This window comes from Mesoplodon bidens (genome assembly GCF_964165515.1).
Source record: "Mesoplodon bidens genome assembly, chromosome: 2".
Taxonomy (NCBI): Eukaryota; Metazoa; Chordata; class Mammalia; order Artiodactyla; family Ziphiidae; genus Mesoplodon; species Mesoplodon bidens.
The window spans coordinates 32,943,745-32,959,983 of record NC_138177.1 but is presented as its reverse complement, the minus strand read 5'-3'; the positions used below and the strand labels follow the sequence as shown (position 1 = coordinate 32,959,983).

At 41.4% G+C, this 16,239-nt stretch overlaps 1 protein-coding gene across 5 annotated transcripts in view; it reads right to left on the bottom strand.

The window, feature by feature from the left end:
• The window catches only part of RABGAP1L (RAB GTPase activating protein 1 like), a 700,878-nt gene that overhangs the window by 5,851 nt on the left and 678,788 nt on the right, over positions 1–16,239 (bottom strand). For all 5 annotated transcript variants that reach the window (XM_081224264.1, XM_081224265.1, XM_081224267.1 and 2 more), the window contains 5 exons: positions 15,466–15,576; positions 8,515–8,619; positions 6,161–6,244; positions 2,868–2,939; positions 578–775 (listed from right to left, as the gene is read on the bottom strand). In XM_081224264.1, the coding sequence (XP_081080390.1) occupies positions 578–775; positions 2,868–2,939; positions 6,161–6,244; positions 8,515–8,619; positions 15,466–15,576 (570 nt within the window). The remainder of the gene's footprint in view (positions 1–577; positions 776–2,867; positions 2,940–6,160; positions 6,245–8,514; positions 8,620–15,465; positions 15,577–16,239) is intronic.

The window sequence follows — 16,239 nt, the reverse complement described above, 5'->3', positions numbered from 1 at the left end:
AACTGTCAGGGGAAGGATAACAGGAGGGGTTTGGCCTTTCAACTTTCAGGATCAGCTAAGCGACCAAGTTCAATGGGAAAGGACCATGGCCAAAAAATATCAGGGTAAACTAAAAAGGCATATGCTTAAGTTCTCACAAGATATATATAATTTTTGTTATTAAAATTTTATTTAAAACTATGTGTTTATATCAGTGTTTAAAAATGATGTAAGGGCTTCCCTGGTGGCGCAGTGGTTGAGAGTTCACCTGCCGATGCAGGGGACACGGGTTCGTGCCCCGGTCCAGGAGGATCCCACATGCCGCGAGCGGCTGGGCCCGTGAGCCATGGCTGCTGAGCCTGCGCGTCCGGAGCCTGTGCTCCGCAATGGGAGAGGCCACAACAGTGAGAGGCCCGCGTACCGCAAAAAAAAAAAAAAAAAAGATGTAAAATGCAACTCATTTGTGGGCAGAAAATGTATTCATCTTATATGGTAACATCGTATGATTCTGAGCTCGATAGGCCGACTCTACAGTACTAGACTATCCTAGACCACTAACTGTTTATTTTTTTAATTGATCTTTTATCAAATCACCAACCTGGATTTTACACTTGGCCTCCACCAGCTGCAGTTTGGTTTGTGCCAATTCCAGCTCCATCTCCCTCAGTTGCTTCTTAAGAGAGTCCTTCTCATCATCCAATTCAATTCCCTGGTCCTCTCTGCTTACGGCTGCTACTTTCAAAGCACCCTCCTTGCTGAAAATGTCACTGCAGTGTTTACATGCCATCATTTTACCCTGAAATATCCAAAAGAGATAACCAATATCAAACTGCATTTCACAGCATAAATCATGTCCTGAAACAATGCAATATGATTTTTCTTTAGACACTGCTTGTGGTCATCAAATGCAGGCCCATTTATAAAAGTAATTATTTTTCTTGTGCTATGACCAAAATGGTTATAGTTGGCACAAAACCCAACTATCCAAGACAGGTGCTACTTTTTCTTACAGTATCTCTAGAGAGACTCTGGGGATAGAAAGTATTATAGCATTTCTTTGAAATCTTTTCTAGAAACTTTGTACTACCATTATCCTTACTAGACGCCAAGCCCCATGGCATATATGCTACATGCGTTACCTCATTTAGTTATGATTAGGTGTTATCACCCCCATTTTACAAATGAAGAAATTTAAGAGTTTAAGTAACTTCCCTGTGGTAGACTGAGGAAGGTCATTATGACTAACCTAAGTCTACCCCTGCAACAAGTGTAGTATATGTCCTTTTGTTCAACTTTAAGTGAAGATGATCATTATTGTTCAAGGTGATAAAAGCAACTCCGCCACATGCCTGGATGGCCAATCAGGCACAGAGCACTGAACAATGGCAACTCTTTTCAAAACAACAGTGCTACTGTTTTCTTAAAATATCTTCAAAAAGTTTAGAGATAAGAGATACTACAGGGCTTCCCTGGTGGCGCAGTGGTTGAGAGTCCGCCTGCTGCTGCAGGGAACACGAGTTCGTGCCCTGGCCTGGGAGGATCCCACATGCCGCAGAGCGGCTGGGCCCGTGAGCCATGGCCACTGAGCCTGCGTGTCTGGAGCCTGTGCTCCGCAACGGGAGAGGCCACAACAGTGAGAGGCCCGCATACCGCAAAAAAAAAAAAAAGAGATACTACAGAATTTTGATCTATTTTGATGTCCTACTGTTACAAGCTCAGCATGTCCATAACTGTAACTATACCCCTCTCTTCACACACACACACAAAGTAACTCTGCCCACACTTCTGTGTCACTGTGCATTACCCCACCATTTAGGCCTAAAGACTTTGGTGTCATCTTTCCATTAGCTTCTCCTTCACTCCATATTCAGCTGGTCATGAAATTCTTCCTCTTGATATGTCCAAGCATGTCTCCCAGGCCTGAATCCCAAAAAGTCACCTTCTCAGAACAAAGTTCCTATTTTCAGTTCTCATGTCTCAGATTTTCAGGTTACAACTTTAAAAATATGTATTTACTGAGCATTTATTGTGTGCCAAGTACTAGACTAAGCACTTTATTAACAGGATCTTATTTAATCTTCAAAATGACCTTATGAGGTAGGTAATATTATCTCTATTTCACAGAACACAAAATAAATCTGAGAGAGGTTAAATAACTTGTCAAGTTAAGTGATATACGAAAGTGCCTAGAATGCATTTATTTACTAGTATAAAGCTGAATATATTCAAATAGAATTATATCAGGTTTCTGTAACACTGGCCCCAAGAGCTTGGTTTACTGCTTTTTCTATACAATAAACAATCACTTTTTTCAAGTAGGTAATCACCATAAGGAGTTTTACCACCAGGGGGCAGCATAGAAATAAATGCTGCACGTTTTCTTTAAAAACAAATCTCTACTTTTGGTGGAAAAATCAGTTACCCAACGTGTTTCCTCCAGCTGAGTTCTATACTGCCCATGGTGTCCACTGTTTAAGAGATTAATGGGATGATCCTACTGGGTTGTACAATGAAGTCACATCAATTCAGGCACAGTTGGGATGCAGGCTGCTGAGGGTTCGGGTTTCCAGGTTTCCAACAACCAAGAAAGCTCAGGGGCCTCTTGTGACAATGCTGAAATCCTACCTCCTTTCCTGTTACCTGTCTCTGACAGCCCAAAAGATTTCTGGGAACATAACCTTTCATCTGGCCCACACCCCAGTCAGAAGAGGGACCCTATTCACCCTAATTCCTAACTCCTTTAAAACAAAGGTGGGGTGCGGTCGTGTCTACAGGCTGTCCTGCCTGTGGTGCATGACCATATATTGGGATCCTCCTATCAGGTGCCCACTCAAGACTACATGAATTTGGAAGAAAGTGTATCACAGGACTGTTTCATTCTTCCTCACCTTTACCACTTCCAGCTCCTCCTTGCTGGCTGCTTGCTGTTTCTCCAGTCTGGTACTCAACTGGGAACAGATCTACGAGAAAGAAAAGAGCTACTTTACTAGAAAGTAGAATGTCTCTTGTAGCATGTGCACACAGCTGTTTATTCACTCACATCTCGGATGCTATAAGAAATTTTGCAAATGAGTAGCACTGCAAATGCCGGTTATTCCCATAAAACAAGCAGCAGAAAGCCTGAGAGTGTTCCGTGTGTAAAGCACACCTCTATCTCGATCAGTAGAAGAAACACATGGGGTAGACTTGCTTTCTTTCTGTCACTAGCTTCCGTGACTGGTCCCAGTGAATTCCTGTCCTCACTTTGGAATCAATCTATAGAATCTTTGCTGAGTATCTACTTTGGGCAAGGTACTATCCTAGGAATCTGATGAAAAGAATTCTGAATTTCTTCATGACTGAAAAGTGCTGTGCTGTGATAATCAGTGAGAAAGAAAATGTATGTGAAGGGTTTAATATAAAGCATCATTAAATAACATCTCATTATTACTGATTCTGAAATAAGGTGCCAACAAGTACCAGGAACAGACAGAAATAAGTGCTTTCAAAGCCCCCTAAAGTTGTATTAAAAAAAGAAAACAAAAAAAACAGAAGTTCAAGTCTTGCTAAACTTGAGTGAAATAAGAATTTTTTATTTTGGAAAAAAATGGAATAAAAAAGTTAGGGGATGTCAAATTTTCAAGTGCAATTTGGACTAAAAGCATAAAAGTTCTACCTCTATTATCAAAACGGACATTAAAAAAAATCCCAGTCTACTCAAAAATAGTTCTAGAGACCTGGGACCAGGTTGAGTTCAGTCTCCAATTTGTCCAGATCCAAGCCTGGAAACAATAAATAGGACTATAGGGCTGATGTTAAAAAGAAGAGATTTCTCAAGCAATTTTGGCAAACAAATAAACCCTTTTAAATAAGCCCAAACGTATAGCCAGTAATAGCCAATTCCAACTACAGAATGCATTTAGATTACGTTATATGTTTAATTGTCTTCAAAGAGATGGGTCTGTTGCCTTTTACATTACTTCAAGTGCTTGCCAGATAATATTCAAGAATAGTCCCAAAGATTGCTCTTTGAAGAGTGCTGCATATGGTGGCCACTCAGGGCCTGATGAAAAAATGATGAAAAAAATGCATTTGCAGCAATGGCAAGCTCCATAGCACACGGTCTTTAACGTTCCTTTTATTGCTTAATGGCTAACCAGCCCTTCTCCTAGTTACCTAAATTCAAAATCTCAGGATCTCTTCCAGTATTTTCCCTTATCTAGCAAAAAAATGACTCTTGTGTTTCCTGCTTCTCCATTTTCATTACTACTTATAGTAGTTCAGGGCCCTATTTTTTTCTCCCCTGGACTCTGCTGTTGGCCTCTTACTGCTCTGTGTCTTTCTTTGCCCGTGCATCTCTCCACTTGGTTCCACATTTCTCCCTGGACAGAGTAGTGCCAATTATATGTCCCTGGTCATGCCACTGTCCTCCTATAAACAGAATAAAATCCGAACTCCTCAGCCTATCCATGAAGACCTTCCTTGAACTAGGCCCCAACTCACCTTTGCTTCTCTTGTCTGTACTTGAAACTCTTGCTAAACAAGACTCTTTGTCACTAATCTACCTCCCATGCCTTTGCACATGCTGTTTCCACCTTTCCACCATTTCCATCCTCTCCTTCTCCATCTCCAGATACCCAAACCTCACCTAGCCTTTGAAGCACAACTCAACTCACTTCCTTCTCCAGGAAGGGATTCCTCATTTCCCACATGTAAGAAATTCCCTCTCCTCTTAATTATGGACAGGTTTTACCTCCGTATTACAAGATCAGCTTCCAGAGAAGAGCAATTGAATGAATTTACCTTTTATTCCTCCAAAGTAACAAGCCTCACATGTAGCAGGCATTAAATAAACATATATTGATTTTGTACATCTGTATGTAAATATAGATATATAGATATAAATAGATTATAAAAGAGAAGAAGATAGCTCTGAAGCCTTATTTCTAAGCAATCTTCCATGGAGGGGCAGAATCCTTATGGAAAGGTGTTCATAATATACAAATGAACTAGTTTCCCCCAAAATGCATGAACAATATAACTTACATTTTTATTTATATAGCAACAAAGCATACTCAGTGTATTTAGTGATTCTTTCTAGTTGGCAAGATTAAGGGAGGCTTGTTTTCCTTGTGCTCTTCTGCACTTCCACAAGGAATGTAAATTTCATTTATAAGCAAAAAAACACTTTTTAAAAAAGTAAGCCTAGGGCTTCCCTGGTGGCACAGTGGTTGAGAGTCTGCCTGCCGATGCAGGGGACACAGGTTCGTGCCCCGGTCCGGGAAGATCCCACATGCCACGGAGCGGCTGGGCCCGTGAGCCATGGCCGCTGAGCCTGTGCGTCCGAAGCCTGTGCTCCGCAACGGGAGAGGCCACAGCAGTGAGACGCCCGTGTACCACAAAAAAAAAAAAAAAAAAAGTAAGCCTTAGACTTCAAACTCCTCTGTGAGGCAGGAGACCCCAGGGAAATTTCTGGATAAGTAGGTGGCATACAGTACCTTAACAATTCTGGAAAACTGGAACTTGAACAGTCCAGTCAGAGTACTTCGGCAACAAGAGGAGTCCTTGCCATGTCCCAGCATAACCAGCAGGGACAGGAAGATACTACTGGAGCTGGAATGAAGGCTTTCTGAGACACGCCGCCACCCCCCCTCCCCCGCGATGGGACTAGAAATGTCCTCAAGAAGAGCGCCGCTCCACCATTAAAAGATCTTTTTCAGGTTAACAAGAGGAGGTTAATTGCTAGCACTGGCCTCTGTTGGGTAAGGCCATATAGCCATGTGGGAAAAAGAGCTCCCATGTTCTCTACTGTGACAGCAAAGGACTCATGGATCTCCTAGCTGTTGCCATTTAATAGTGACTAAACTTTAGTGCTCCGCCAAGAGGCAAATGTTACTAGTGTGATCTATTGGAAATTAGCTTCTGAGTAAGGCAGAGACAGGATCCCAATGGTAATAAGATTTCTTGTTCCTCTAAATCTATCAAACATTGAAAACAACCAACAGATTGTTTTGCTCAATTAAACTTCTCATGTTATCAGCAAGCAGTTCCAACCACTGTCTGTTTCAGAGGAGAAAATGAGCCAACAACTATAATCAATGCAGTACAGTTACTGTTCTGGAAACTCTGAAAACAAACTTTTCCCAAAGAAAAGAGCAAAACAATTAGTTTTATAGTGTCGAAGCCCACAATGGCACATTACCTGTTTATACTCAGCAATGATAGCTGTAGTCTTCTTTATTTCATATTCTGCCTTCTCTAGCTGTTTCCTGAAGACTTCTTTCAGCTAAAAGAGTAAGAATGAGAAACATCAAGACTCAGTCAAAATCTTAATAAATTTCCATGAACATCCATATTCAAGTCTGCCTGATTCATAGTCAACAACAATGTAAACGGCTGTAAGTACACACATTTTTCCTACTGCAGTTGCATGTTGGTCATTTGAAAAACCTAATCATCTCCAGAGATACAGAAATCTTACTTTTTTTCCTGCAGTGTATAAGAATATGAGCAATCTTAGTATAAAACTGCTTATGCTTTTTAGTACTTTATAAATATATTGTTAAATAAGTGTCCATTCAGAAGCTATCTTTATCCTTATGAGAGTCTAAAACAAAACATCAAGGCAGTATTGCATGTACTCTTGATGCTCTGCAATAAATTACTGAAAAAACATTTTAGGGCTTCTTCTTTCGTCCCATATCGACACTGCTGTTACTCCTCAGGAGGTAGGAACAAGAGGCTTTGGGGACTGGAGTCAGACATGGGAGATGGGGACTGAAGAAACACTGACTTTAGAAGAAGTTAAAGTGACATAATGCAGTACTTGTTACAGTTGCAGAAATACTAAATTATGAATGCTAAACCTAAAACCACAGTTATTTCTTAGCCTGGCAGCTCTAGAATTCTAGGTATAGAAGAAGGTTAAGGCAATGAAAAAGCTCAGGTGCCACCAGATAAAAAGGAAAGAATTCGATTCTCCCAAATTGACCAAACAAAAAACAACTCTGGTTAATCTTTAAGTTCACAATCAGAAAAAAATGATGAATTCTGCTTTGCAGCATCCCAAATTATGAATGGAGTATACTCGGTACTTGTAAATTCACAAGTTACTGCAATTTATAACTGGTCTTATCATTACAAGATTTAGGAATTTCTTCACATTTGCTACATTCTAAAATTCTAAGAGCATTTGTAGGTTATACTGATTCAAACTTAGTTGTTTATATTGGTCTCTGTTCTCTCTGTTACATAATTCAAGGACTTCAGCCATACCCTTCATCCCTTCTTCAATAAGGCCACACTGACTCAGGGTCAACTGAGATAGCTGAGATGCTTTGAGCAAGTTCATTTAATTTCTCTAAGCTGTAGCTTACTCATTTGACAAATGAGAATAATCCCTATCTCACAAGGGAACCACAACAATTAAAACAGGATATACACACATATATAAACACACATACACACACACACACACAGAGGAGAGGGGCATGGATTAAATTCATTTGCTAACAGCTTCATTCTTTACCTGAAGTACTGAAGTGGGCCACCAAAAAGTAGGAAGTAAAGAAAACAGCAAAACCCATCCAAAGGGCTAGATCAAACTGGATAATCGGCCCCCGAATATTTTTGAGTATGTTAAAGAAAAACAAAAATCTTGGTCCACAGTAATTGCCGAGACTCATTTCATCATTAAAAAAAAAATCATGGAATACTTTTTATAAATCCCAGAAGGTGCTAAATGACACATCCCTCCATTAGTAACTTTACTGGAACTTTTTCTGGTTGCTTGGATGTAGGTCTTTGAAATGCTTTGTGTGCTGTTTTATATTTAGTATTATTGATGTCTCCGAACTGAACTCATTAAAATAAGTGAGCTAATCATGCCTGGCTGGGATGGACAGAGATGGAGACCATGGGTGAAGCAGCCTGCTCTTCCTCAGGGAAGCCAGAAGCTTTGACTCCTAGGGTGGAGAGGTCCCTCCTGTCACCTCTGGGTCCTTGGCAATGGTGTGTCTTCCAGGTGCTCAGCCTCACAAGCCATATGAATACTGCAGAGAGCTAACTTCAGGGCTGGCTCCCAAAGGGTTTCTTTTTATTCTCTCAGGGAAGAAGATTTGAGAGCTCTGCCAGGAACTGAAACGTGGGTGCTCCTTCTTCTAAGGCATGAATCGGGAAAATGAAGCGTGACTGATGGAGGTGACTCCCAGAAGAGATCTCTGTAGGCTTCCAGCTTAGCAATCCTCATAAACTACTTCAGAGAAGTCAAACATCTTGGAGACACAACACGAAATCTGCGGATGCCTCAAAGCTCTTGGATCATAATTCCAAGTTCCTAAACTTGGAGAAAGCATACCACTCTCGCTAGATGTCTCAGTCAAGGCAAATCCCTAAAAGCTGTTCAAGGGTGGAAAGGCTGCCTCAGTTCTACTCACATGTACTGCTTCAGCATCGCCCTTGATCTGAACAAATTTCATGTGACTTCTTGTTTACAGTATTAATCAACTCCTCATACCAATACACCTGCGTAAGGACAAACCCGCCTACGCCTGTTACCTGAGCTGTCTCCTCCTCTTGTTTCCTCTTCTCTTCTTCAGTCTCTACCAGCCTCTGTTTGGTCAAGAGGAGCTCCTTATTCAGCACGTCTGCCTTGTCTTCTGCCTGCAAAGCAGAGTCCATCACAGTCATAAAGAAGGTGAAGAAAGCACGTGTATACTTCCTCCGACCTCCAGTTATTATTGTTCTAACATTACCGGAAGCCTTTCTATTCCCTCTGGCTCACCCAGGGGGTGGCTGCTTTCACTGAATGCCAGCCAGGTGCCACGCACTTAGCACACGTTATCTCTAATCCTCACAACAAAAATTATTTTCTAGGTAATGACAGTGAGGTTTGGAGAGATCAAATAAACCTGACTGGGACACACGTCTAAGATCAGAGCCACGATCTGAATTCAGATTTGAATGGCGCTGAAGCCCATGCTCTTTCTAAACACCTCTTCCACATTTTCAGCTGTCACTACAGCACTCACTTGGAGACTGCGTAGTAAAATGGGATGAAGGGGTGGAGCCTCACTTGGAAGCTTCCACCTGGTGGTGCGTGGGGCGGGTCCAGAGAGGATGAGCGGACAGGCTGATCCATGGACCACAGTTAGGTGAGAACATTCCAAGAGCAGCCCAGGTTAACCTGGCCCACCAGGCCACTCACAATAGCAACGAGTACAGTAGGAGAAATTAAGACCAAAACCCCGTGATAGAGACAGCCCTGAGGAAAACTGAAGTAAGGACCAGGAATCCAGGCAGAAAAGACCATATTTCTAGAATAGCCAAGAAAAGCTTGGAGAGAGTACACTGCTCATAATTTGGCTACAGAACCAAAATTCACCGGGAAAGCACTGTGTGTTTGTATATTTAACTTAGTTAACGCGTGTCTGCTTTACGCGTCAGGACACTTAGCTTGCCCTTTACGTCTCGGCTTCAGGTTCATCCCTGCAGTGCAGCGCGGTCTGAGTCCTGTCCCCCTCACCCCATCCGCACCAGCTCCCCACCCCACCGAAGCTCGTATCTCCCTTGACAGCACACAGCACGACCTACAGTGACAAACTGCGTGTGTGATATGTGTGCCTCGCCCAGCTGTCTGCAGCTGTGGGAGGCGGGAAACCTCTCTCGTTTGCTCGTCACTGCAGCCCCAGCCCTGAGCCCAGGACTGGGACAGAGCAGGTGTTCCATAAGTGAGTGAATGGACGTGGCGCTCTGAGGCCCTGGAGAAGCAGACAGGGTGGGGGTGGGGGGTGCAGAATGAGTTCAGCAGAGAAAACCGCAGTCACAGAAGAGAGGCAGCTCTTTGAAGAAGCCATCCCGGGCTGACAGCAGCAAAACGCTGTCCAAGTCTTTGTGAAAACTGGCCAGGTGGCTTCTGACTGTGTTTCACCATATCTCCCGCATGTCCAGATGGCCAGGCCAGCACAGTCTGCTGGGTCCTGGCAGAGAAACTACATTCCAGCTTCTCGACTCTGTGTTCCAGTTCCTGATGTCCCAAAGCCTAGGGCTTATAGCTGTTTTCAGATAATTTGGAACTGTCGGGTAGTTAAAGTGAAAAAGTCTCTTTTAAAGACTTTGAAATTTGTTCTGATACATTAGATTTTAGGGGGGGAAATCTACACAGCAAAAACGCATCCTAAAAGTAGAGGTGGGTCTCAAAAAATGCAACATGCATGTTGCAAGTTTTAATAAATCGTAAAATATCAGATGTAGATCATGGAAACTCAAAACTGCGAATTCTAGAGCTGCAAGGCAGATGACAAGTTACCTACAAAGCAGGAGGTCCTTCCCAAGGTCTCCAACAGAGGGTCTCCCGGTGGCGAATCATGAGCTTGCATTGGCAGGTGCTCCTCTAATGCCCTGAGAATTTGGTTCAACTGTCCTTTGGTTGTTCCACTATGGCATTAGCCTTTGAAAATATTTTTAAATAAAAAATCCAATTTTTCTAGTGGAAAAAAAAAATGCTGTCCTGATGGCCTCAGCATTCTTAAAAATCTTACCAAATCTGTCTCCCTAGAATGGCAGTCTACTCAGATATTCTACCCCAGAATATCTGAGCGACCCCTGCTAATAAAGAAGACTGCACTTTAACCACCTCGTACCGTACCCTCAGCAATCTCCATTTTGTGAAGAAAATAGTCCTTTTTATAATATATATCATGACATACTGAAACAAATGTTTTCTAAGTTTGGTTTCTTGAAGGGAGATTCACTCAAACTCAAAAGTGAGCCTTTTGACAACTTCTGAATAGTCAATGCTGTCCTGACATTCAGCAACAAGCTTCTAAAATTCTGCAGCATATCTAGATGTTGTACTATTTTGGAAATATCTGTAAGAAAAGGGATGGGACTTCCCTGGCGGTCCAGTGGTTAAGACTCCTCACTTCCACCACAGAGGCAGTGGGTTCGATCCCTGGTTGGGGAACTAAAAGATCTTGCATGCCGTGCAGTGAGGCCAAAAAAAAAAGGGAAAAAACTCACTTCCCTGAGGAAATTTTTGACGAGAGGGACTTTTTTTTTTTTTTTAAAGATTTATTTATTATTTATTTTTGGCTGCATCTGGTCTTAGTTGCGGCAGCAGGATCTTCGTTGAGGCATGCGGGGTTTTTTCATTGCGGCGCGCGGGCTTCTCTCTAGTTGTGGTGTGTGTGTTTTCTCTTCTCTAGTTGTGGCGCGCAGGCTCCACGGCACGTGGGCTCTGTAGCTGTGGCGCGCAGGCTCCAGGGCACGTGGGCTCTGTAGTTTGTGGCACGTGGGCTCTAGTTGAGGCACGTGAGCTCAGTAGTAGTGTCGTGGGGGCTTAGTTGCCCCGCGGCATGTGGGATCTTAGTTCCCTGACCAGGGATCGAACCCACATTCTCTGCATTGTAAGGCGGATTCTCTACCACTGGACCACCAGAGAAGTCCCAGGCCTATTAGTTTTATGTACACATTTTCTGTTGCACATTCTTCACTATGCCAAGGTCAGGTGACCTCCCTCTATTTCGGTTGTTATCAGATCTGACATCTGCAGAAATTGCTGTGGGTCCCACAGGAAGCTGTATCCAGAGTTTCCCCTCCATGCTAAACAGTAAAGTAGGACTGATTCTGCTCATCAAAATAGAACCAGATCTGAATTCTCCTTTTAAAAGGTTCTCCTTTTAAAAATGGTCTTCTGGGTCTCTATATAGCCAACCTCTATACCTCACTTAAGTAGAAACCATCTTTACTGTTAAAGGAATCTCCAGGAACAGAATACTAAACAGATAGATACTCTAATTCTATCTGAGCCCAAATGATAAAACCTTCACCATAATTTGATAAGACTGAGTGGACCATTGTCATTACTGTCTTCTAATCACCTACCAACATCTTTTAATGCCTTATTGATATGGAAACTTCTAATTGCTCTCTAACTTCTATGACATATATATATGAGAGAAACAAACACTGCAATGTGTGATTAAATCATGAACCAACTGATAACCTGCTCAGAAGGCTCAGCTCTCATGTTAGGGATCAGGCTCTTTCAGAAATAATTTCTCAAAGAACTAGCCAAGGCAATTGTTCAGTTTAAAACAGAACAAAAGAATGTGCCACTTGTGATATGCAGCTTCTGGTTTGACACGAACTCCCTCTGGTCAGAAGGGACCTGGGCCCAGGCTGCAGTGGGAAAGCACTGGTTGTGTCTCTTGTTTTTTGTTCTTGGGAACAGAAAGAACAGGAAGGGCCTGAAAGCAGATAGCAACAGAAACTGAAATGGAGATGTTGTATCTTTTTTCATTTCTGATCACTGAGAAGTCCTTATTTAAGGAGTCTCAGGGAGGGCAAGTTGTCAAAAGAGAAGGCTCTGTCAGAGAGAAAAATGAAGAGCTGCTGGGGGCCAGGAAGCCTGAAGCCAGTGCTAAAATGACACAGGTATGAAATAACTTACCTAATTACCTAATTAGGTTTGTTTGCTTTACATATTATCTCAAATACAATCTGCTCTCATATTTGTTTAATGTATGCCAACATTTTGCTATTTTAATTAAAAGATTTGATTTTGAAAAACTGGGAATGGAAAAGTACTGGGCAAACTGCGTGAAGGCAGGCAAAGCCTCACGCTAATATCCTTCCTCTCCTCGAAGACTGGAGGGGCAGGACACCTAAACTGCAGGGACAGCTTTTTGATGTGCAAATAAACCCTGCTCAGGCAGAAACTACAAAATTAGATGTTAGGAGGAGATAGCAATTTTTGAGTTAGCAATTCAATGAAATGGCAATTTTTATTCTTTCATCTAGAAAATAAGCTTCAAAAGGCAGGGGGGCCAGGTCTTAACTACTTTTTTAAAAAGAGAAAGAGAGGTATGAAGGGAGGAAATAAAAAGAAGGAATAAATGAAAGGATGTTTTCTTCAGGGATTGATCTAGTAGCTCCATGGGGTACCTAGGTACTCAATAATTTCAGGAGGACCCTAGCAATTGTTCCGGACTAATCTACAAAATGGGTTTTTTGGGTGGTGAAACAATTTTTTAAAATAAAATATTTTTTCTGATCACTAAAGAGTTATAAGGCACATTATTACTTAACCAAAGGTGGTTAAGTAATTTAAGGTCTTCTTATAAAAGATATATAATTGAAAAAAGTATAAAGATGAATATAAAAATTAGATTTACTGTTATCACCCAGAGACATCTAGTAGTAACATTTTGATGTATTTCCTTGTAGGCTTTTTTTCCTGTCAATGTATATTCCAGCCTCCTTTCTTTTCCTACAGGATGGCCCTTTGCCAGCATATATTCCTTGCAATTTAGATGCAAACATTATATATAGATAAATTTACTTTTTTTAAAAAAAAATTATTATAGCATTACCTTCCCATTGTTTTTTAAAACGATTCCAGAAAGATATTTTACAGATATACCTTCATCCTCTCCTTCTATTGGACATATACATTATTTCAATTTTTTATTCTTGTAAGTAACGCTGCAGTAAACAACCTTGTACCTATATTTTTGAGCAAATCTCTACTTTTTTTAGGATAGCTTTCCAAGTCACAGTATATACGTCAGTTTCCTCATTCATAAAATGGAAGATAAAATACTTGCTTAATGGCGTCATTAGGAAAATTAAACGAGATAATGCTTATACATTGCTGAATGAAGTGCTTGGTGCACAGTAGGAGCTCAGTAAGTATTTAATTTCATTATTGTTCAACCTTTTAAATATACCAAATGTACATTTTAATGTACCAAATACATTTCCCACATAACTTTCAATTTACAACTCTAACTTATTTCACTGCATCCCTACTAAGTCTAACTGCTTAAAACTTTTGTTCCTTCTAGTTTTATTGAGATATAATTGACATACAGTACTGTGTACGTTTAAGGTGCACAACAAAATGATCTGAATTACATACATCATGGAATGATTACAACAGATTTATTGCAAAACTTTTTCATTTAGCTAGCCATCTTAAGAAAACTATTAATGGATAAAGATATTCAAAATGGCAGAATCAAGTGTCAGCCATTTGGAAAGCTAATACGGAACCAAAAATTTCATTAGAGTACTGAGTCACACTGTGGTCTTATTGCCACAAAAGTACAACAGCCAAGGGCAGGCTGGGTGTGGCCCTGTTGAATGGGGACCCCTCTACCTTCCCTGGTTCTGACTCTCTTAGTCACACATTTTTCATACCATCTCTAACAACCTGCAGAGAGGCTCGCTGAATGGGGTTTGCAGTTAAAAGGGCCATCCCCCTGCCTTCCACCATGGGGCTGCTGCTTCTACCTTCTACATCCTGTGTCCCTAGCAGCACAGTTTTTGTTTTATTTTCAAACTCCATTTAGTGTTGACGCCTTCAGCTTCCTCCTCTCCCCCTTCATCACAATTTTCCTTAACAGTGGTTTTATCTCCCATCTTACTGTGGCTAAAACTTCTGAGCTGCAAAATTAGCTGTTTATCTGGGAAAAGGAGTTGTGGCAGGGACCATTTTTGAACATTAAAAAAATTCCTGCAATTCTAAACATCCAATCATATCTATATTATTAACGGATTTGTATTTTAAATATTGTCAATGCATAGTCAGAGCACAGGTAATGCCTCTTTTTTACAGATTCAACCAGCTAAGTCTCAACTTTTCTGACCCTGCACCATTGGGAATATGGGCTTTTTAAAAGTCAGAAAATAGAGTGATGACTTTAAATCTGTGCAAGATTCCTTCTATATTGCCGATTATTTCCCAAAACACAACCAATGGAAAAACAGTAAGTCCTAAAGCTGTGAGTACTGTTGGAAAGGACAAGGAAGTTAAAGAATTTAAGGGCTTCCTAGCAACAGCTAATGTTTATTGAACACATACTCTTGTAGTGCTTTACCTCATTTAATTCTCACATCATCCCTATGAGGTCAACACTTTTTTAAACCTATGGGCAGGTTAAGAATGGCCCTGGGTCACGTGATTAGTGAGTGGTGATGCCAGGATGCACACCCAGGCAGGCTTGGCTCTCAACCGTTAGGATGCCTATCAATCCAACAATACATATCTCAATGTACATACTTCATATAAAATCCTCACATTTACTGTAGACGAGAAATCTTTTTGGAATAAAAAAGTACAGTGCCTACAGATATTAGAGTGGCACTGTATACTCTTGGTGACTGATATTCTCAGGTAATGATGCTGGCAGTCCTTGGTTTAGGAAAAGTAGAGATTAAGAGAAGAGACACCAGAGAAGCGTAGAGCTTTTTTAAAAAAAAAAAAAATGTTGCACATGCTGTTTGGAAATAACCGAAACCTATCTCAAAAGCTTGCGCTTTCCACCATCTCCGGTGAGCACAGCAGTCCTCTCCCACTTACCACCCACCCATTCACCCATCAGGCAGCTCACTCAGGGTCAGGTACAGAGCAAGCCCTGGTGGGACTGCCCAGAAAGCAACTTGGTCCTTGCCCCGGAGGAGGCTGTCATAGTCTTATTTCCGCCTAGTGAAGGACAGGTTTACCTGATCCAAGTCATTCCGCAGAGCAATTTTGCTGGTTACTAGTTCATGGGCAAGGTCATCATTCTCTTGTTCCAGCCTCATGCTGGCCTCTTGTAATCTCCGGTTCTCCCTCTGCAGAAAAAGAGCAACAACCAGAGGTGGGCATTAGGGCATTAGTGCCTGGACATACTACCAGAAACAAATGGAACCGGTGAGGAAAAACAAGCAGCAACAACAACAACAAAGTGAACTTTTCAAGGTGTAAAAAGGAGAAGGCGCGAGTGGCACAGGAAGGCAGGACTGCTGTCTGGGAAACAACAGTGAGTTAAGCGAGCAGAGCAGATGCGGAACTCTACCCAGTGAAACTTACAATTGTCCCTTAAGCCCTCCAGACAGGACTTCATCATAAAAACTGTGCCATGAAAAGCAAAATTTCCAAACACACCCCCAGTCTTGTGAGGTTTCCATATAGACCTAGAATACAGACACAGGCAAGTCTTTGTTTGAAACATGCACGATAATCCCACCCTTGACCTCAAAGGAAACTGCAAGACACCGTAAGGATGAAATTGGGGAAACCACTAGACATTTCTCTAAGTGGTTTTTCCCATATCAGAGTTTAAATTAATTGAGTATATTTAAGATACATGGTTTGGATTTGTTTTGCTATCAACTGACATTTTCATTCTTTGGATATGAATGTATTTACTTTTCTGAACGCCAATTTTTGTGTTAGTAAGAGCAACTGTCCTTATGATAATGTCTCTGAATGTTTGTTTTGCTTTTTTAAAAAAC